The sequence below is a fragment of the Hypanus sabinus genome, chromosome 1, assembly GCF_030144855.1.
Source record: "Hypanus sabinus isolate sHypSab1 chromosome 1, sHypSab1.hap1, whole genome shotgun sequence".
Lineage (NCBI taxonomy): Eukaryota > Metazoa > Chordata > Chondrichthyes > Myliobatiformes > Dasyatidae > Hypanus > Hypanus sabinus.
The window spans coordinates 144,709,948-144,733,301 of NC_082706.1; the positions used below are offsets into that span (position 1 = coordinate 144,709,948).

General features: G+C 40.6%; 2 protein-coding genes across 7 annotated transcripts in view; one reads left to right on the top strand and one right to left on the bottom strand.

The window, feature by feature from the left end:
- faim2a (Fas apoptotic inhibitory molecule 2a) overlaps window positions 1-7,101 on the top strand; it is a 43,797-nt gene extending 36,696 nt beyond the window's left edge. Inside the window, exons 9-12 of the mRNA XM_059978245.1 lie at window positions 1,052-1,139; window positions 1,844-1,939; window positions 2,539-2,592; window positions 4,801-7,101. Coding sequence (XP_059834228.1) covers window positions 1,052-1,139; window positions 1,844-1,939; window positions 2,539-2,592; window positions 4,801-4,944 — 382 coding nt within the window. The 3' untranslated portion in view covers window positions 4,945-7,101. The remainder of the gene's footprint in view (window positions 1-1,051; window positions 1,140-1,843; window positions 1,940-2,538; window positions 2,593-4,800) is intronic.
- Window positions 7,102-7,249: 148 nt separating this feature from the next.
- The window catches only part of cdk5 (cyclin dependent kinase 5), a 70,083-nt gene continuing 53,978 nt past the window's right edge, over window positions 7,250-23,354 (bottom strand). For 3 of the 6 annotated variants that reach the window (XM_059978228.1, XM_059978196.1, XM_059978214.1), the window contains 2 exons: window positions 13,834-13,934; window positions 7,250-11,866 (listed from right to left, as the gene is read on the bottom strand). In XM_059978228.1, the coding sequence (XP_059834211.1) occupies window positions 13,855-13,934 (80 nt within the window). In that variant the 3' untranslated portion in view covers window positions 7,250-11,866; window positions 13,834-13,854. The remainder of the gene's footprint in view (window positions 11,867-13,833; window positions 13,935-23,354) is intronic. The other 3 variants (XM_059978238.1, XM_059978205.1, XM_059978220.1) reach the window with 1 other exon arrangement.

Below are 23,354 nucleotides of genomic sequence, written 5' to 3' on the forward strand. Positions count from 1 at the left end.
TTATCATCTGTATCAACGATGTGGATGTTAATGTGGTTAACTGGATCAGCAAATTTGCGTTTGGCACCAATATTGGTGATGTAGTGGACAGCAAGGAAGACTATCAGAGCTTGCAGCAGCATCTGGAAAAATAGGCTGAAAAAATGGCAGATGGAATTTAATGCAGACAAGTGCAAGGTATTGTATTTTGGGTGAACCAGCCAGGTCTGGTCTTACACAGTGAATTGTAGGGCACTGAGGAGTGCTGTAGAACAAGGGATTTGGGAATACAGGTCCATAATTCATTGAAAGGAGAATCACAGGTAGATAGTGTTGCAAAAAAAGCTGTTGGCATATTAGCCTTCATAAATCAAACTATTGAGTATAGGAGATCGGATGTTATATTGAAGTTGTAAAAGATAGTTTTGAGGCCTAATTTGGAGTATTTTGTGTAGCTTTGTTCACTACCTACAGGAAAGATGTAAATAAAGTTGATAGAGAAAATTTACAAGGATGTTGCCGGGGCTGAAGGACCTGAGTTATAAGGAAAAATTGAATAGGGTCGGACTCTTCCTTTGTACATAGAAGACTGAGGGGATATTTGATGAAGGTATACAAAATTATGTGGGGCATAGACCGGGTAAATGCACGATTTTTCCACTGAGGTTGAGTGGGACTACAACTAGAAATCATGGGATAAGGGTGAAAGGTGAAAAAATTTAAGGAGAATATAAAGGGAATCTTCTTCATTCAGAGGGTGCTGGAAGTGTGGAACAAGCTGCCAGCACAAGTGGTGTGTGTAAGCTTGATTTCAACGTTTAAGAGAAGTTCAGATAAGCACATGAATAGTAGAGGTATGGAGGGCCATGATCCGGGTGCAGGTTGATAGGAGTAGGCAGTTTAAATGGTTTGGCATGGACTGAAGGTCCTGTTTCTATGTTGTACTTTTCTATGACTTTATGATTCTAATACTGAACTTTTCACATAAACAATAGTCAATATTTTCATATGTAATATGATTTGTTCAGTTTAATTGTGGGTGCAGAGAACTCATGTCTGCTCTTTCTTCCAGCTACCACAACACAAAGATTGTGCTACTGTGCATTGGGATCACGGCCTTGGTCTGTTTTACAGTTACCATCTTCTCCTTCCAGACAAAGGTTTGTGCAAGTTTTTGTTTAAATTTTCAAGCACATGAGGTAAGTTGGTTTATTATTGTTACATGAACTGAGGTACAGTGAAAATCTTTATTTTGTATGCCGTACACACATCATTTCATCACATCACATTGAAGTAGCACATAGGAAAACAACAATGCAAAATAAAGTATTACAGTTACAGGAGGGTACAGTGCTGGCCGACAATAAGGTGCAAGGTCATAACAAGGTAGATTGTGAGTGTTATAACCATGTGGTAGAAGCTGTCCTTGAGCTTCATGTTCTGTGCTTCAGGTATTTGTGCATTCTGCCCAATGGGAGAGGTTGGGGAAAAGAGAGAATATATGGGGTGGGTGAGGTCTTCTATTATGCTACCTGCTTTACTGAGGTAGCAAAAAATATAGAGAGTCTACGTAGGGAAGGTTGGTTTCTGAAATGTGCTGAGTTGTGTTTACAGCTGATACTGATAGAGCCCAACAATCCACAACCTGAGTATTCAGAAAGCAATGCGCTGTAGGAGGGGCAATACTGAGAGAGTGCTGTTGTACCAAGCTTCTGCAAGTTAGCCCAGTGGGATGACAGAGTGTTTGTAGGTTGGAGGGATGTAAGGTGTTGATTCTTGTAGTCAATGTGGTCATTTTCCATGCAGTGGATAGGGGCTCTGCCTACAAGGCAGTCTTTTTACTGACAGCTGCTCTCATTTTTAGTTTGACTTCACCACCTGCCATGGCCTGCTGTTTGGGTTGACCATTGCACTGCTGCTGACGGGATTGGTCATGGGCTTCACCGTCCCCTTTGGATACGTAAGTAAATGTTTGCTGCTTCAGATGGACACACGGCAGGAAATATTGGGCAGAAAGAAAGAAGGAAAATTCTAAAAGTATTATTTGTAACTGGTACAAAGAGAACAGACTGGGATTATCACCGGGAGATGGTTCCTGTGACCCCCATGCTTATTCTTGGGATGGAGGGTATTACTATTGAGACTTCAATTCTGTAAGGAGTTGTTGATCATCTTTGAGGCTGCAACAGAGGACAGGAGTGTTGCAGCCTGTTTGAGCAACACTTCAATCCTTCTGAACAGGAAACATCCCACAATGAGGATTGAGAGCAAGAAATATTTGCTAGCAAAGGAGTCCAGTGATTGAAGAGCTGGAAATAAAGTAATCCTTCTGAATCTTTCCCTCCTCTTCCTTTGGGTTCTGCAGATCCTCTTTGATCTGCCACCTTTGCTCACCAACCTGCAGCTTTCATGAACAATGCTTTGACTAACAGCAATGATGAGTAGGCAAAGAGGTGGTCACTGGCTCTTGACAGAGACCATTTCCCATACACATCCAGAATCTCCAGATAATTGAGTAATGTGAGTGCCACTAACTGCTCTTTGCAATTCTGATTTCAGCTGCCCTGGTTACACATCGTTTATGCAGGTCTTGGAGCTATTGCCTTTACTCTGGTAAATAAATTTCTATTATATTATGTGTTACTTGCAATGATCATGGATGATCCTTTGGGATCAGGGTTCAGGATCCAGAGGCCCTACTTTACCTTAGGCACCTTCTTCCTATTTACACCACCGTAGAAATGTTTACTGTTTGTTTTCATATGACATGCAATTAGTCTCTCAAAATTCATTTTCTCCCTTGTGAGCATTTTAGTCTTCTGCTGCTGAATCCTAAAACCCTCTCAGACCTCCGGTCTTCAACTAGTCCTTGTCACTTTGTATTCCTTTCTTTTTAATACAGCTCATTCTGTGTACTTACCACTGTTAGGTGCCATTAAATCTCTTAAACCTGGGCTCTCCAGTTCTTGATTTCCCAATGCTGGTAAAAAGACTGTGTGCATTGACCATATCTATGCCCCCTGTGATTTATACCCTTCTATAAGAACATAGAACACAAGATCAGATCTAAACCAGCCCATTCTGGGGTACTTTTTGCAATGCACTGCTCTAAAAACCAATTCCAGATGCATTCTACAAATTCTTCTTCCATCATACCCTTGCCAGTTTAGTTCATCAAATAATTTCCCCCATGATAATTGCACTTCCCTTCAAGCATACCCTTGATATCTCCCCATTTATGCTCCACCCTGCTCAGGTACCTTTTTTGATTAACAATGCCAACCGACCTCCTTCCCCCTTTGGCCTGTTCTTTTGGAAAAGTGTGTAACCTGGAATATTGAGCATCCACTCCTCCTCACTACACAAACACGTTTACATCATACTGTTTCTCCCTATTGTTAACTCACCGACCTTGGTGCAAATGCTCTGTTAATTCAAATGATGAGCATTAAACATTGATATTTACAATTCTGGATTAGCTGTTTTTGCTGCTCTTTACAAGATCTGCTCTGCACATCACACTCTGTCAGATTCCCCCTTGTTATTTATGCTACTGCTTTTTAATTTCTTCCTGATTTATTACTCCTTCCTGCTTCTGTTCATTTAAAGCCGTCTACAACCGTGGTAATGTAATTTGTCAGGCATCCGGTCCCAACACAGTTCAGGTGAGGCCTACCCATGGCTGATGATGACATACATATCTCAGTCAGGGCTCCCATAATTCCTTTTCTGGCTCCCCACTGTATTCTCGGATATACTTGACAAGGCCCTGGAGATTTGATTATCTTCAAACACTTTGAGCCACCTGCTGTAAGGTTGATTAGCCCCAAGACATCCCCAATCTCTGTCTGAAGTTTCAGAATTTTCATGTGTTTTTCCATAGTAAAAACAGATGAGAAATACACTTTAAGGAGCTTGCCCACCTCCCATGGCTCCACACAAAGATGTCCACTTTGGAATTTGAGGAACTCCGTTCTCTTCTTACTCTTTTTTTCCAGAACATAAAGTACTTTTTTTGCCAGAGCTATCTCATGAATCCTTTTTGCCCTCTTGGTTTCCTTTCTGAATTCACTCTTAGATCTCCCAAATCCCCCAGGGATCCTCTTGATTCCAGCTGCTTGTACTGACCCATGCCACAATCATACACAGCTCTCCCTGCTCCTGTCAACATTGCCCTCCATTCTAACAGAAGCATGCATACCTTGAACTGTCATTATCTCCCTTTTAAGAGCCTCCCACGTACCAACTGTTCCTTTGTCTGCAACCTACCAACTAGCACAGGAGTACAGAAACTGCATCTACACTGACGTCACCGGGGGAAGAGGGAGGGAACACTTGCCAAGAGGCCGTGGTAACAGCAAGCTCAAGTACAGATTTTAAAATTGTGTTTAATCTTTTTACATTTTAGACTTCATTTTTAAAAAATGCTTAACATGTATCAGTAGTTACCGGTATATCAGTTTTTAATTTTTTGATCATAGTGCTTGTTTCTGAAATCACCGTCTCATTACCAGGGACTAATTTTTGTTTTACTTTTGCACTAATGTTTTGCCATTTCTTTCTTAAATCTTATAAAACTTGTGTACAATTTATGTTGTGTGATAGACAACATGCTTGTGATGCTGCTGCAAACAAGATTTTCATTGTTCCTGTGCCTCACTCTCTCTCTCTCTATATATATAGATACACATATACATGTGCCAATAGACTTGACTATATCTACTGTAGTACCAACTGTTTCATGGCTGAGCTTGCTCCCTGCTGGTGGTTGGACTGGTATGTATGTGGCTGCATCTCACCCTTTTGTCCTTTCTCTGGTAGTTCCTGGCTTATGATACACAGCTTCTGGTAGGGAACAAGCGCTACTCCTTGAGTCCCGAGGAGTACATCTTCGCTGCACTCTGTCTCTACGTCGACATTGTCTTCATCTTCATCTTCTTCCTGGAATTTGGGAATCGTGAGTGATCAGCTGCTGGCGTGCCCAACAGCTCACAGCTCCTTCCCATTGCCTTTCTACCTGTAAAATTTGAAGCAAACCAGCCTTGGAGACTCAATTCTCCATTTAACCGCCTGCAGCTTCTTCTATCAGTTTCAAAGTGGTGTTAGAGTGATGTACCCTTCCCTGTTCCATTCTCACCATGCAGGGTCAGGGAGGGTATGGAAATAACATGACGTCAGTTTTCCCTGCCCTGACACTAGCACAGAACCATGATCCCAAGGTCAACTTTTGCTTCCCCATCTCCATCCACTCTGTATTCTCCCAGACTGCACAAGGCAAGTGAAATCTGTGTCCAATCAACAGATAGACCCTTGTTTAAATTCATCCTTTTAAAATCTGCTCAAGTAAACTGAAGTATTACATTAGCTTAGTTTATATTGTGTTTATCAATCTAGTGAGTTCTGGTCTCTGGTACTGAGTGGGCACTGCAACATCTCTTCCAGAGCATTATTCTGTTCACATCCACCTGAATTCACTTCAGATAAAAACAGACATTGTGGTTGGGTGCTATGGACTTGGTGTAAATGTAACAGTTATTTTCTGTAATCTTTGTGCATTTTGATTAAAGATTGTTAAAGCTTTTCAGTTGATGTCCAATCTTTTTTCAGTCATGGAATCTTAAAGCAGGGTCCAAGTCTTTGAACTGACCCTACTTCCCTGCTTTTTCACGCAATTAAATTCCATCACTATTCACTTTGAAAGCTTCTTGTGAACTTGCTTTTTGCCAAATGTCATAAATTGATAATTTCAACCTCCGGTTACTAATCCTGCCATGATCAGTAAATTTCCCATTTCCTTAATAAAAACACCTTCCTGATGTTGAACACCATTAAATTTCCCTTAATGTTCTTTGTTCCTTGGGGAATCATCAGAGTTCCCACAATCCTGATTGATAAGTTACAGAACCTGGGCCTCTGTACCTCCCTCTGCAATTGGATCCTCGACTTCCCAACCAGACCACAATTTGTGTGGATTGGTGATAATATCTCCACCTGGCTGATTATCATCACTGATGCACCTCAGGGGTGTGTGCTTTGCCACTGCTCTATTCTCTCTATACCCATGATTGTGTGGCCAGGCATAGCTCAAATACCATCTATAAATTTGCTGATGATACAAGCATTGTTGGTAGAATCTCAGATGGAGATGAGAGGGCGTCCAGGACTGAGAGACGCCAACGTGGAGTGGTGTTGCAGCAACAACCTTGCACTCCCACGTCAGTAAGATGAAAGAGCTGATTGTGGACTTCAGGAAGGGCAAGACGAAGGAACACATACCGATCCTCATAGAGGGATCAGAAGTGGAGAGAGTGAGCAGTTTCAAGTTCCTGGGTGTTAAGATCTCTGAGGATTTAACCTGGTCCCAACATTTCGATGGAGCTATCAAGAAGGCAAGACAGTAACTAAACTTCATTAGGAGTTTGAGATTTGGTTTGTCAACAAAAACACTCAAAGCCTTTTATAGATGTACCATGGAGAGCATTCTGACAGGCTACATCACTGTCTGGTATGGGGGAAGCACAGGACTGAAAGAAGCAGCAGAGGGTCGTAAATTTAGTTGACTCCATCTTGGGTACTAGCTTACAAAGTACCCAGAACATCTTCAAGAAGCAGTGTCTCAGAAAAGTAGAGTCCATTATTAAGGACCCTCAGCACCCAGGGCTTGCCCTTTTCTCTCTGTTGCCATCAGGTAGCAGGTACAGAAACCTGAAGGCACACACTTGGTGATTCAGTAACAGCTTCTTCCCCTCAGCCATCTCATTCCTAAAGAGTCACTGAATCCATGAACACTACCTCACTTTTTTAATATATATTATTTCTGTTTTGCATGATTTTAAATCTATGGTATTCAATATACAAATATTGTTATTTATTTATTTTTCTTCTGTATTATGTATTGCATTGAATTGTTGCTGCCAAGTTAACAAATTTCATGACACATGCCAGTGATAATAAAAGTGATTCTGAGTAGAGAACCTAAAACCAGCACTATAGATACTATGGGAAGCCCCCAGGTTCTATTCCTGAGAATTGTTGATGACCTGAGCTATTTGTAAGTCAGAAATGAATATCACTATGTGGGAGAGAGACACAAAACTACTGTAACAGGAGAGCAAGCAGCCACAGGAAAAGTGTCTGCCAGTAGGCCTCACTGAGAAGTGAGAATGTTCAGTGCTCTCAGCTCAACTCAGCTTCCTAACTACTAACTGTTGCAGTTCATTTGTAGGATATGTGTCTATAACTTAGGTGTTTGTATACCAGAGGGCCTGTATGTGGTTTGATGTAATTTATTTACTTCCCTAAGAAATACATTCACTGAACAAAAAAAAGGAGTAACCAGCTACAACAAATCACAGTGACAGATTTAACACAGAGAATGCAGACCTGTTAACTTATCCAATGACCATAATGTCTTAGGTCCAGTATTATCTATGTTAAGTCTGTTTTGTAGCCCTGAGGCTCAATATTTTCCTCATAATACGGTAAAACTGGAACATTCTCACGACTTCAACCAAAAGACTGCCAATGTTGGAAATCTGAAATAAAAGCAGAAAATGCTGGAATAAGATGCGCATTCCAGTTACTGCACTATACTGTTTGTGATACTGGAGAGGATGCAGGGAATTCACCAGGATGTTTTCTGGGGTGGAGCATTTCTATTATGTTTTCTCTGGAGTGAAGGAGAATACAAGGGATGATCAAAGTATATAAAATTATGAGGGGTATAGAAAGAGGAGATTGCAGAAACTGTTCCCTTTCTCAGAGGCAGATAAAACTGGAGGATATAGGGTAAGGGGAAAGAAATTTAGAGATCTGAGGGGAACATATTCAGATAGTGGTATCTGGAATACACAGCTGAAGAGAGTGGTGACTGTGCTTGAGAATTTATGGATGAGCATTGAAGTCACCTAGTATTAGAAGGCTCCTGGCAGATGAGATTAATGCAGAAGGTTGACATGAATGGGGGAGGAAGTCCGAGTGGGCTGTTCTACCTGTCAGATCCCTTCACAACTTCCTGTTCTAAAATCAAATCATGCTTCTCTAGTCTGAAACAAAAGAAAATCTGCAGATGCTGGAAATCCAAGCAACACACACAAAACGCTGAAGAAACTCAGCAGGTCAGGTACATCTATAGCAAAGAGTAACCAGTCGACATTTCAGGCTGAGATCCTTCATCAGGGCTGGAGAAAAAAAGACGAGAAGTTAGGGTAAGAAGGTTGGGGAGGTGAGGAAGAGATACTGTACAAGGCAGTAGGTGATAGGTGAAACTGTGAGAGGGGAGTCGATTGGTGAAAGAGATCAAGAGCTGGAGAAAAGGGAATCTGATAGGAGAGGATAGAAGGCCATGGAAGAAAGAGAATTGGAGGTGCTCCAGAGGGAGCTGAAGGGCAGGTAAGGAGGTAAAGTGAGAGAGGGAAATGGGAATGGGGAAGGCTGAAGGGGGAGGGGTGCATTAACAATAGTTCAAGAAATTGATGCTCATGCCATCAGATTGTAGGCCACCTAAATGGAAGATAAAGTGTTGCTCCTCCAACCTGAGTGTGGCCTCACCATGGCAATAGAGGAGACCATGTGATCCACAATTATTCCTTCACTGTATCTTTCACCCCTCCTCAGTTCTCCAATCACCTCAGATTCCCATCTCACTGCCACCACACCCTCCTCTTTATACTGATAATCTCTCTCAGTTCTGATGTAGTTTCAACCCAAAATCTCAATTCCACATCCCCCTCCCCCTTGACTCACTGAGTTCCTCCAGCGGTGTTGCTCCTTCACATTTGCTTTAATTTTGTGCAGGATCCTTATGCAGGTCCACCCTTTCCTGAGTGACTCAAAACAAAGTTTTCCATGTTGCTTGTTGATGGATATACATTTGTCTTACCCGCACTAACTCAACCAGACCTGAATGCTGTGGAATTTCAGTTTTCTGCCTTTAATGGAAACTTTCCCTCTGTACCCCTCAGCTCAGTCCCTTCACTTGGATTTCTTTGAGACATCATAAAATACATGTTCAATGCCTTGGATTGAACATGGAAACGATTAATCAGAATCCTTTGATCCATTTCAGGAGGAATCTCCAGACATTTCAGACAATGGACAGAAAGACCAGGGATCTCCCACTGATTTAATCCACACTAAGAGCTGGGCATTCTGAAGCATCAAACAGGATGCTGGAGAAACTCAGTGCGATGAGCAGTAGCTATAGACAAAAATGGACACCCAATGTTTTGGGCTGAAACCTTCCATCTAGATTTCCAGTGAAAGAAATCAACCTGAAAGATAAACTGTCCATTTCCTTCCACATTTCTTAATCCTGCTGAGTTCCTGCAGCATCTTGTCTGTTACTCCAGATTCCAGCATCTACAGCCTTCTGTGTCTCTACTGGGCACACTGTACCTGGGTCCTCAGCTCAGGAAATGCTCCTGGAATTTACCTTTATTTGGTCCAATGGCTTGTTTACAATTTCTTTACATAGAAACATAGAAAACAATACAGTCCCTTCGGCCCACAAAGCTGTGCCGAACATGTCCTTACCTGAGAAATTACCTAGGGTTACCCACAGCCCTCCATTTTTCTGAGCTCCATATACCTGTCCAGGAGTCTCTTAAAAGATCCTATCATATCTGCCTCCACCACCGTCGCTGGCAGCCCATTCCACGTACTCACCACTCTCTGCGTAAAAAAAACTTAACCCTGTTGTCTCCTCTGTATCTACTCCCAGGCACCTTAAAACTATACCCTCTCGTGCTAGCACTTCAGCATTGGGAAAAAGCCTCTGACTATCCATACCATCAATGCTTCTCATCATCTTACACACCTCTAGCAGGTCACCTCTCATCCTCTGTTGCTCCAAGGAGAAAAGGCCGAGTTCACTCAACCTATTCTCATAAGGCATGCTCCCCACTCCAGGCAACATCCTTGCAAATCTCCTCTGTACCTTTTCTATGTTTTCCACATCCTTCCTATAGTGAGGCGACTAGAACTGAGCACAGTACTCCAAGTGGGGTCTAACCAGGGTCCTATATAGCTGCAACATTACCTCTCGGCTCCTAAACTCACTCCTATGGTTGATGAAGGCCAATGTACTGTATACTTTCTTAACCAGAGTCAACCTGCGCAGCAGCCTTGAGGGTCCTATGGACTCAGACCCCAAGATTCCTCTGATCCTCCACACTGCTAAGAGTCGTACCATTAATACTATATTCTACCATCATATTTGACCTACCAAAATGAACCATTTCACACTTATCTGGGTTGAATTCCATCTGCCACTTCTCAGCCCTTTTGCATCCTATCAATGTCCTGCTGTAACCTCTGACAGCCCTCCACACTATCCCCAACACCTCCAATCTTTGTATTATCAACAATCAGGAGTTACAAGTAAATGTGAAATAGAAAGTATTTCAGCCAGTCACTGCTTGGGTTTGATGGAATCTCCTGCATTGCCCTCCTGCTTTAATAATGAAATTTTCAAACCGTTCCACTTTTGTTAATTGTTTTGCACTCAAGGAGGTATAAAGTTTGGCACTCCAGTAAATTATACCATAATGATTTTCTGCCATGGTTTACAAGTTGCTTGCAGATTGATATTTATCAGCTACAGTATGTTGCACAGACAACTGCTTACTTTCTTTGCTACCAAAACACAAGAGGAACTGGAATGATTCAGTAACCTAAGTGTTGAAATAAGTGCATTAACTGGAATTTCCAACAATACTGCTGAACCAGATTAAGTGAGACCTTGTTCAGTAGCGAGGTCAAGCTGTGAGGTTTGGGTGGATGCTGATAAGATGACTCTTGGAATCTGAGCTCCACAGAATCTTCACTCAGTAACAGGGACATCCAGCAAAAAATAAAGGGTCCCTAAATACACACACACACACGTACACAAAAGCACATTAACAGAGACACAAGGGAGCATATATTACACACTACACACACATCAATAGCAAACAGTGACATCATGTACAAGTGTGTGCACAAGCACATGCACCTGCCAACAACACAAACAAAATTATAAACAGTTTTTGAAAGTTTCAAATTTCTTTGAAAAAAAGTGCTTTCACTAATGATAAGCTCCAAACAAAGTCATTCTCCACAACACATGACCACAGGTTCATTGCCATGAGTTCACACTAACACAGTGAACAAAATATTCTGAAATCACACAAATCTGCTAATCCACGATAACATTCAGACCCCCAGGAGCACTGACAACACACACCCCACTCAAAGAGGCCACACAGCACTAACCTGTAACTGACTAGTAATGACATAGATGAGGGAGAGCAGAAATGATAGAGAAGGGCATATTTAACATACATTAACAAAAAGTGACATAATTACACACGTAATGAAAATAACATACATAAGTACTTGAGACATTTATCATTACTAAATACATGGCAACACATGATATAAAAGCATATATACAGAAGCAACACACCTGTGCACAAAGTCACACTTGCTGATGCACGACACATTTGTGAATAAGGATACAAATGTGTAAACATGACAGCTGACTGGACAAATGTCAGATGAATTCTTTACAGACAAAAAGTGCTCTTCTTCATGACGCTCTGTATGGAATGCTAAAATAAAAATCCTTCCAGACAAACACACCAATGCTTCAAGTGAGATTCTCATTCTTAAGAACCTGCCCACAATGAGATCACCTCAAGGGTCCACCACTTTGGTCATGACTGAGTCAAGAAGCACAGAGAGGGGAGAGGCAGCTCGAGTTTCAGTTAATCCTTCAGGTCCAGTGCCAACGGGGAAGTGCCAAAGGGCAGGTGTTCCTTTAGGGAGGGCAGAAGTCCGCAAAGTAGGGATGTTGTAAGGCTTCCTCGGCTGAAATTCTCTGCACTGGGTTACACTTCAACAGGTTCTGCAAACACAAGGCACAAGGATATAAAGTCAACCACAGAAATGGGGGCACCTTCTTCAGCTGTCAAAAACCGGACAGCATCCAAAAATGTCTGATGGTGTAACCCTTCCTCAGTAATGCCCCTCCCACAGCGTGACACTCCCTTGTTACTGCCCCCTTTTCTTTTGTAAAATGTACAAAACTTTATTCAAACACAAAAGACATACAAAGGATAGTGGTTACAATACAATTATTAAATTCAAATTAAAATACAACTATTAGCATCTATAATACACCCAATTCCCTCAGGGGCCCACTGTTCCCAGAAATAAGCCACTGAACCCATGATGATCGCATGTTCCCTTTCTAAGGACACCCTGGCACAGATGAACATTGGAAGAGGGGCAGGCAGTCAGCTCAGGCACAGCCCTCGACAGCTCGCTACATGCACACGAGAAAGACCAGTTTGGCCAGGTGCCAGAGCAAGCCTACCAGGACATCCTATGAGGGAGCCTCCCTCCATTCTTACTGGGTGCCCATAAACCATGGAAAATGAGACAGAAATGCAGCCAAAACTTGAGAAGCAGCCTTTTCATAGATTCAACCAGGAGGTGTAGCCTCTTACATTCTATATTGACATGGTACACTGACTCCTTGCATCCACAGAAAAGACATGTCGATGGGGTAAGAGCGTACCTGCTCAGGAATCTATTACATGGTACTGCTCTGTCCAACACCCTCCACTCTAGTTCCCCAAAGTCCAAGGGAAAGACCTGTAGCTTCCATTGAGGCTTCCATACTACCTGATGCTAAGAAGGACTGCCATGGCATGTTCAGAAGGCAGATAAGAGCAATAAGGTGAAAAGTGTGCAAGGACAGCCCGCACAGGAACAGTCTTGGCGCATCGCGGATTGGCACAGCAGGACCCCTGCGAGGCGTCTCATGACCAGCTCCCAAAGGAGATCTCGGGATTTAGGTCCCATAAGCACCTCCAGCAGAGCAGGGGTTGCCACAGCCACAGCCATTCCACACCCACCATGGTGGGATGGGAAACAACCCCATCCATGTCCTACCTGCCCCCCCCCCCCCCCCGACAGCACAAGCACTGCTCCCTGTGACGCAGCAGCACTCTGACCAGAACACACTACACCAGACCCCAAAATAACTGCTGGAAAAACCCCAGCAGCTCCCACATAGCGGCACAGCCGATACACACACTGGGATCACGTGCCATCCTGAAGGCAATGCCCTCGGCAACAAAAATGTGTCACCAGTACATGCTTCCTCGGAGGGTGCTCAGTATACATGTATTTCTATAGGGTCCCGATGAAGAGAGTTGCTAGCTGGATATATACACACACCAGCGACTGACCATTCTCCACAATCAGAAGACTCAAGGCAGCAACAGAGACCCAGTGTCGGTCTTCAAGGTGGAGGACACGTCTAATATGCCAAAGAAGGATGTTATGGACGAAATGAGAGGTGAAGATCTTGATAAAATCACTGTCACTAAAGAGATAGTGATGAGCAAACTAGAGGTCCTAAAGGTCGTTAAGTCCCCTGGTCCTGATAGGATGCATACCAGGGTGCTGAGGGAATTGGCAGAGGTTATAGTAGACATGTTGGTAATCACTTCTCAAAACTCTCTAGACTCTGGGCAGGTCCCAGCGGACTGGAAGGCAGCAAATATCATGCCACTTTTTAAAAAAGGATATAGGCAAAAGACGGGCAACTATATGCCAGTTAGCTTAACACCTGCAGTTGGTGGTGGGGGGGGGGGCATCACGTGATGACGTAGGATCGAGACATTGGGAATCCAGCTCCCTCGTAAAAGGTAATGAAATAGGGTTTAAATGAAGAAGAGTTAACAGATACCTACTAGAAACTATAAGCAACTCAGGATTATTTTTAGATATGGCTCCTAAACCAAAACAGAAGAAAGCTACTACTTCGAAGACTGCGCAAATCAGCGGGGAAAAAGGCCTAACCGTCTCGGCGAAGTCTCGGACTCAAGTTGGATCTCCTCCCGGCGAAGTGCATGGCACTTCTGATGATGCAGGACAGGAAGTTGCAGCAATGTCGACGGTTTCTAAGAAGAAATGGCAAGAACAACGTATGCGCAAAGAGACAAGTATGCATGAACAGATATTAACAAAACTACAAATCCCAACTACGGCTGGAAGTGAAATTGGAAGTGAATCGGAAGTGGAATCAGACTCTTTGAGAAACACAGAGAAAGAAGAAGAGGAAAAGAAGGAGGAGATTAAAGGAGACGTAAGAGATATCCTGATATATATGATGAATGAATTAAAAGCTATAAGAACAGATATAAGAAGGATGCAGATTACACTCGATAATGTGGTGGAAAAACAAAAGAAGATGGATAATAAAGTTAAAGAGATGGAAGTAAAAATGGAAGAAAACACTGAAAGAATAGATAAGATAGAAGACAATAATCTTGCCTGGACAATAGAAAGAAAACGGATGTTGGAAAAAATAGATGCGCTTGAAAACTCTAGTAGACGAAATAATATTAAAATTGTTGGTCTTATGGAAGGTACAGAGGGAAAAAATCCAATAAAATTCTTTCAAGAATGGATTCTGAAAATTTTGGAAATGAAAGAAGGAAGCCAAGTAATTGAAATTGAAAGAGCACACCGAGCTTTAAGACCAAGACTTCAACAAGATCAAAATCCAAAATCAATTTTGATAAAATGCTTAAGGTACCAAGATAAAGAAATGATCTTGAAGGCAGCTACTCAAGGTGCTAAAAAGAGAAATGGGCCATTGATAATAGAAGGGGAAAGAGGTTTTTTTTATCCAGACATAAGTTACAATCTTCTGAAGAGGCGGAAGGAATTTAATCCAGTGAAAAAATCTTTATGGGAAAAGGGCTATAAATTTTTATTGAGCTACCCAGCAAAATTGATCATTTTCCTGGATAACGAAGAAAGAAGATTTTTCTTTGACTACCGGAGAAATTTGTACAAGAATTACCTGATGTCCACGAGGAGGAGTAAAGAATTATAGAAATGAAGTGGACTAGTGATGAAGACTGAAATAAGGTTGGACTTGACGGACATTTATAAGGTAAAAAAAATAGTTGAAGAGTATTAATTGGGAGTAGAGACATTAATTATTTTCTTTTATTTTCTTCACTAATATATTTTCTTTTTTTTTGCAGGGGAGCTGGAGGAGCTCCTGATCAATGGCTGCGAGTTTCACGTGTATAATCATGGCGATTGTAAAATGGGGGGGAGGAGTAATGTTGTGTTCTTTTTATTCGCAACATTAGTGGGGGGGGTATTTTGTTTTTTTTTCTTATATATTAGTTACCTTTCTTCTATTTTTCTTCCTTTTTGCCTGGATGGTTGGGGAGAGACTCATAACAACATGGAGAATTTTAAAGAGTTCCCAAGGTATTATGAATGATTAATTTACTTAATTTTTTAAGTTTTAATGTTAATGGACTTAATGGACCTGTGAAAAGAAAAAGAATTTTAACATATATTAAGAAAATGAAAGGAGATATAGCTTTTTTATTAGAAACACACTTAACAGAAACAGAACATAAGAAATTAAAGAGAGATCGGGTTGGAAATGTCATTGCAGCTTCGTTTAATTCAAAATCGAGAGGAGTTGCAATTTTGGTTAATAAAGCTTTACCAATTAAAATACAAAATGTAGTAATTGATTCTGTGGGGAGATATGTGATTATACATTGTCAAATTTTTTCAGAATTATGGACTCTTATGAACATTTATGCACCAATGAAAATGATGCAAAATTCATACAAGAAGTTTTTTTGAACTTGGCTGATGCACATGATAAAATATTAATAGGTGCAGACCTTAATTTTTGTTTAGATCCAGTTTTGGATCGGTCAACTAAAGTTGCTACAAAATCAAAAGTAATAAAACTAACTATCATTAATGAAAGATTTAAACCTGATTGATATATGGAGAAAAATTAATCCAAGAGAAAGAGATTATTCATTTTATTCAAATAGACATAAAACTTACTCAAGGATTGATTTTTTTTATTATCAAAAAATATTCAGGATAGAGTGAAAAGTGTGGAATATAAAGCAAGAATACTGTCAGATCATTCCCCCTTGATAATGACAATGATAATGATGGATAAGGAGGAATCGATCTATAGATGGAGATTTAATTAAATTTTATTAAAACGTCAAGATTTTTGTGATTTTATGAAAAAACAGATTCAATTTTTTTTGGATACAAATTTACATTCAGTTGAGGATAAAATTGTATTATGGGAAGTGATGAAAGCACATTTAAGGGGTCAGATTATAAGTTATACATCTAAAATTAAGAAGGAATACATGGCAGAAATAGATTAATTGGAAAAATATGTCATAAAGTTAGAAAAAGAATCTCAAAGAAATATGACAGAAGAAAAACGAAGACGACTTGTTAATAAAAAATTACAATATAATACACTCCAAACATATCGTACAGAAAAAATAATTATGAGAACTAAACAGAAATATTATGAATTAGGTGAAAGATCACATAAGATTCTTGCTTGGCAGTTGAAAACAGAACAGGCTTCTAAAACAATAAATGCAATTAGAACAAGTGTAAATAAGGTTACTTATAAACCTTTAAAAATTAATGAAACTTTAAAAAAATTTTATACTGAACTATATCAATCAGAATCACAAAATAAGATTGCTGAGATAGATACATTTTTATCACAAATAACCCTTCCAAAATTAAATTTGGAAGAACAGAAAGGATTAGGTATGCCCTTTACATTAAAAGAGGTTGAAGAAGCTTTAGAATCACTTCAGAGTAATAAATCCCCAGGAGAAGATGGTTTTCCTCCTGAATTTTATAAAAAATTTAAAGATTTATTAATTCCTCCTTTTATGGAATTAATATATCAAGTGGAAAGAATGCATAAACTCCCACAATCTTTTTTAACAGCGATCATAACTGTATTGCCAAAAAAAGATACAGATCCTTTAAAACCAACATCATATAGGCCTATTCAGATTATAAAATAATAGCAAAAATTTTATCTAATAGAATATCTAAATATTTACCAAAATTAATACATATGGATCAAACAGGTTTTATTAAAAACAATCAATGGATAATATAACTCGGTTACTTAGTATAATTCATTTGGCACAAAAAAGAGAGGAAATGAGTGTGGCAGTTGCTTTGGATGCAGAAAAAGCATCTGATAGATTGGAATGGGATTTTTTATTTGAGGTATTGGGAAAATATGAGTTAGGAAAATCTTTTATACAATGGATTAAAACCTTAAATACTAATCCTCAAGCTAAAGTAGTTACAAATGGTCAGATTTCAACACCATTTTGTTTAACAAGGTCAACTAGACAAGGCTGCCCATTATCACCTGCTTTATTTGTATTGGCAATAGAACCATTAGCTGAATTAATTAGAACAGATTCAGACATCCGGGGCTTTAGAGTTAATCAAGAAGAATATAAGATTAATTTATTTGCTGATGATGTTTTGATTTATTTAACAAACCCATTGCAATCTTTGCAAAGATTATCTTTTAGATTGGAAGAATATGGGAGAGTATCAGGGTATAAAGTAAATAGGGAAAAAAGTGAAATTTTACCCCTTACCAAAGGAAATTATAATTAATGTTGATTAGTAACTCAATTTTGATAGTCCATAAATGGGATAAAATATTTAGGTATTAGATTTGATAATGATGTAAAAAATTTATATAAACAAAATTATTTGCCATTATTAAAAAAAATAAAAGAGGATCTTGATAAATGGGTGATGTTATTAATAACATTAATAGATAGAGTTAATGCTGTAAAAATGAATATATTTCCTAGATTGCAATATTTATTCCAAACTTTACCAATACAATTACCTCAGAAGTTTTTTCAAGAACTGAATAAATATGTAAGGAAATTTCTTTGGAAAGGAAAGATGTCAAGAATATCATTGGAAAAATTGACATATAAATTTGATTTAGGAGGGTTACAACTTCCAAATTTTAAGAATTATTATAAAGCAAATCAACTTAGATTTATTGCGTCTTTTTTTGATGAAGAAAAAACGGCATGGATTAAAATAGAATTAGATAAGATAGGAGAAAATATACCAGAAGATTTTATATATAAATGGGAATCTAAATGGATACGGGAAAAAAAAGAATCTCCTATATTAAGACACTTGATTGATTTATGGAATAAGGTAAATATGGACAATGAGATAAAGAAATCTTTATTAGCAAAAAGAACTTTAATTCAAAATAGGCTTATTCCTTTTACAATGGATAACAAACTTTTACATAATTGGTTCCAAAAGGGGATTGATGTTGTTTGATTAATTAAAAAATATAAAATATCAAATAACATTCTTTTCTGTTATTTTCAATTAAAGGCTTATTTACGAGAAAAGCTGGGTCAAACAACGTTGATGCCAAAACTTAGTGAAATAGAAATATTAATTCAAAAAGGAAAAATTTAAAAAATTACATCTTGTATGTATAATTTGATTCAAAAACAGACAATTAAATCAGGAATTCATAAATCAAGACAAAAATGGGAATCTGATTTGAATGTTAAAATTGATGGAAAAAGCTGGTCAAGATTATGTTCTGATAGTATGATAAATACAATAAATGTTCAACTTAGATTAGTACAATATAATTTTTTACATCAATTATATATACCACAGAAAATAAATAGATTAAATTCAAATATGTCTGACCAATGTTTTCGATGTAATCAAGAAATTGGTACTTTTTTACATTCTACTTGGTCTTATTTTAAAATTCAACCATTTTGGATAAATCTAAGACCTTTATTGGAACAAATTACTGGAGTACAACTCCCACATAGTCCAATGTTATTTTTATTAGGAGATATTGAAGGGACAATACCGAAACTTAAATTGAATAAGTATCAGAAAAAATTTATAAAAATTGCATTGGCAGTAGCCAAAAAAGTTATTGCAGTTACTTGGAAATCTGATTTATATTTAACTATGGATCGTTGGAATAATGAAATACATAGTTGTATTCCACTTGAAAAAATTACATATAATCTAAGAAATGAATATATTTTTGAAAATTTGGCTCCCATACCTACAAAAGATAGGATTAAATACGTAGGTCCTTTGAAGATAAAATTATAAAGTAATTGGGGAAAGTAAAAATAAATATTAAAATTATTTTGAACTCCATGGAGCATGTGGGGATCCTCCGATATCCAGGCAATCTTTCTCTTCTTTCTTTCTTTTTTTTCCTCTTTCTTTAGATAAGTGTTAAGGGGGGGAGGGTTAAGGGGAGGGGGGAGGATTAATATTATTTTTCCCTTTCTCACTATCATTACATTTATTCTTTGTAATTTTCTAAAAATTTAATTTAAAAAAAACACCTGCAGTCAGGAAAATGCTTGAAGCTATCACTAAGGAAGAAATAGCAAAATATTTAGAAAGGAGTGGTTCCATTAGACAGATGCAGCATGGATTCAGAAAGGTCAGGTCCTGTTTGACAAACTTACTGGAGTTCTTTGAGGACGTAATGAGTGCAGTGGATAGAGGGGAACAGGTGGATGTCATATACTTGGATTTCCAGAAGGCGTTCGATAAGGTGCTGCACGAGAGACTTATAAGTAAGATACGGATCATGGAGTCGGAGGAAATGTACTGGCATGGATAGTGGATTGGTTAACCAATAGAAGGCAGAGGGTTGGTATAAATGGGTGTTTCTCCTGTTGGCAGTCAGTGATGAGCAGGGTGCCGCATGGGTCGGTGCTGGGCCCGCAGCTATTTACCACTTACATTGATGATTTGGAAGAGGGGACTGGGTGTAGCATAGCAAAATTTGCTGATGACACTAAACTGAGTGGAAAAGCAAATTGTGCAGAGAATGCAGTCTGCAGAGGGATATAGATAGGTTAAGTGAGTGGGCCAAGGTCTGGCAGATGGAATACAGCGTTGGTAAATGCGAGATCATCCACTTTCGAAGGAATAATAGAAGAGTAGATTATTATTTAAATGGTGAAAGATTGCAGAATGCTGTTGTGCAGAGGAACTTGGGAATGCTTGTGCATGAATCACAAAAAATTGGCTTGGGGGTACAACAGGTTATTAAGATGGCAAACAGAATGTTAGCCTTCAGTGCTAGAGGGATTGAATTCAAGAGCAGAGAGGTCATGCTGCAACTATACAGGTTATTGGTGAGGCCACACCTGGAGTACTGTGTGCAGTTCTGGTCTCCATACTTGAAGAAGGATATACTGGCTTTGCAGGCAGTGCGGAGGAGGTTCACCAGGTTGATTCCAGAGATGAAGGGGTTAACCTAAGAGGTGAGATTGAGTCGCCTGGGACTATACTTTCTGGAATTCAGAAGAATGAGAGGGGGTCTTATAGAAACATACAAAATTTTGAAAGGGATAGATAAGATAGAAGTAGGAAAGTTGTTTCCATTGGTAGGTGAGACTAGAACTAGGGGACATTGCTTCATGATTCAAGGGAGAAGATTTAGGACAGAGATGAGGAGGAACTGTTTTTCCCAGAGAGTGGTGAATCTGTGGAATTCGCTGCCCAGGGAAGCAGTTGAGACTTCTTCACTAAATATATTTAAGATACAGTTAGATAGGTTTTTACATAGTAGGGGAATTAAGGGTTATGGGGAAAAGGCAGGTAGATGGAGCTGAGTTTACGGACAGATCAGCCATGATCTTATTGAATGGTGGGGCAGGCTCGATGGGCCGGATGGCCTACACCTGCTCCTATTTCTTATGTTCGTATATTCAATGCCTTCTGTTGGCCTAGAAGTTGTCCAACATCCTACTCCAGTAAGAGATTGTGCAGAGTAGATGTGACCAGTGTCCCAGTCGGGGGCAGAGATTTTTGACTCCAAGTCCTGCAAGTTCGCTAGCCAAGTCTCCATGGCAGATCTTAGGTAGACCTCCAGGTAGAGGAGGAACATGATGCTCCACACAAATGGTCTTAGCTCCTCTGGCAGAGAATGCATCTCCCACCGATCCACTAAAACATCAGAGTTTTTCTCCAGATGACCCTAGCAGAGGAGGCAACTGAGAAAACCTGCTGACAGTCTTGCATCCTCTGTAGGTCAACTGGGTCAATGATCATAAGGAGTACATTGTCGACATAAGCCGAGAGGGCTACATTCATCACGGGCTTGCGCAGAACCAGTCCTGTCAACTGCTTCCGGAGAAGGCAAGGAAAGGCACTGTACAGAGTCAGTTGCCCCAACATCAGCCAGCCCTGACGTGCACCCCCCACCCCATCCCCAAAGCAAAAGAGCGCAGTCAAGGATCCATTGAGCTTTATTAGGCATACAGCAAATGGACAAGGGCAACACAATGCAGTCCAAGTCTGAATGCGTGCAGTCCCAAGGAGACAGTCATGATCCACTTAGTCAAGAGCCTTCTCCTGATCGAGAAAGAGAAAGACTGCCGACAGGCCAGCCTTCTGGGACAGATGGATCAGGTCCCAAACGAGGTGGACATTGTCCTGAATGGACTGACCTGGGATTGTGCAGGACTGGTCTGGATGGATCGTCTGGGACAGTGATTTGCCAGGGCCCAGGCAAAGAACTTATATTCGGTGCACAGGAGAGACACCAGGCACCAATTCGTCAGGCAGTGAAGATCCTCCTTCAGCAGTAGGACCACGTCCACCCTATGCCAAGAGGGGGGCATTTGACCTGTCGCCAGGCTTTCACCCAGGACTCTGGTGTAGTCAGCACTCAGTATGTCCCAGCAGGTCCAGAGGAATTCCAAAGTCAACCTATCCAATCCTAGTTCCAACAAGAACAGGGTTAAAATAATCATGTCAGGTAGATTTGTCTCCTGGAATGGTGTGAGTTTCCTGCAGGAATCTCACTTCATATCTCCATTCCCTGAGAACTGAGAAATGGTGGAACTCCCTGATATTAAACAAGTATCTAATAAAGTAATAAGTAACTAATAAATATTAGTAAATACTTGCTACTGTGACCTTCATGATAGTGCTATATCTTCTTGCCAGTGTCCTGGCTAGCGGGAGCAGGCCTCCTTATCCTGTGCACCACCAACAGGGCTTTCAGGAACTCCCTAAAACAGCTTTGCTCCTTCCCAGCCACTATGGAATCCCTCCCTTTTTGAGGGATTATTTTTTAAGAGTGTCGCCATTCTTGTCTGGTGCATGGTGTCAGGATTGGTCTCCTTTCGGATTAACCGGGTCACGATAATGAACGTTCCTGACTCAACCCTTTTTTTTTAAGCAAGGCAGAGTAGCTAGCTCAACGCTCAACCTGGCACCGATGGATAGTGTGCTCGGGGGTGGCCTGACTTGGATTTGAACTCAGGAGCCTTTGCTCCAGAGTCCAGCACTGATGCCATTGTGCCACCAAGTAGGGATGGTGTGGCCGGATCACACAACTCTGGGCAGATCCATCTATTGGTCAGCAGCTGGTCAGGCTTCATACCGATTGCACTGAGAGTCAGCTAAGAACTCCTGAATTTCCTTCACATTGAAAGTCCAACACTCACTGCTGGGGATAAGCTCCTCTGCCATCTTGGCTTCAAAAGTGTCCTTTGAGTCATGTCACTGCATCCTAGGTCATCCTCACTGTCCTGTTTGCCCCTGGGGTAACACAAGGCAGAGTTGCAACATCCCTACTTATCGGGACCCTGGTACTTTGCTCCTTTGCTGATGACGGTGACCTAGGAATACTTCGATCCTGTCAGACCCTGGGGCTCAATGACCTCTAGAAGCTTTGCTTCTATGGAGGATACAATCCTGGAGATCGCCCCCCATCCCAGACAACCCCCTACCACAAGTAACCCCTGTTCACCAGTGTCAATCTCGTCTCGAGTGTACATGTACTCCAAGTACTCCCAGGAGGATAAATTGAACTCCTTAGACAACCTCTTTGGCAGGGGTACCCATTACACTAAATCCTACAAGCTCAGGGGATGCAGTCCCGGCAGAGACTCTTTTCCACAGATGGCCCCTGACTAATAGGACCATCTTCCTACTCCAGGAAGAGTGCCCCAAGCATACAGCCTTTTGCAGGGGTAAACCTTCCCCCTTAGCTGATTCCCTATCTTCGGATTCAGAGAATGCGCACCTCCTCCTATTTGTATCTCAACACAGGGAGCTCCGGTGATCTCCATTTTGGAGGAACTCTCAGTCCTCAGACCCACATCCTCCTTGCTTAGCCACACAGATATCCATGCCCTCTAGGCTGGACTAAGGGAAGGTTCTGACTGCTGCTCCTGTGATGGAGAGCCTGGAGATTCTTTTTCTTCCTCTTAGCCTTCTTGCCCTTTACCTTAACTCACCCATCCTCACCGTTCTCATCCCTGCTACCACAGGGTCCACAGGGTCAGGAGGAACAACAGTGGGAGAGAGAACAATGAGTGGGGTAATGGGGGCAGGGGTAACTGGGGGGAGACCCTGCAGTTCCCTCCTGCACCACCGCTGTGGAGTTAGCAGTTTGGCATTTAGGGTAATTCAAACCAGCGGAT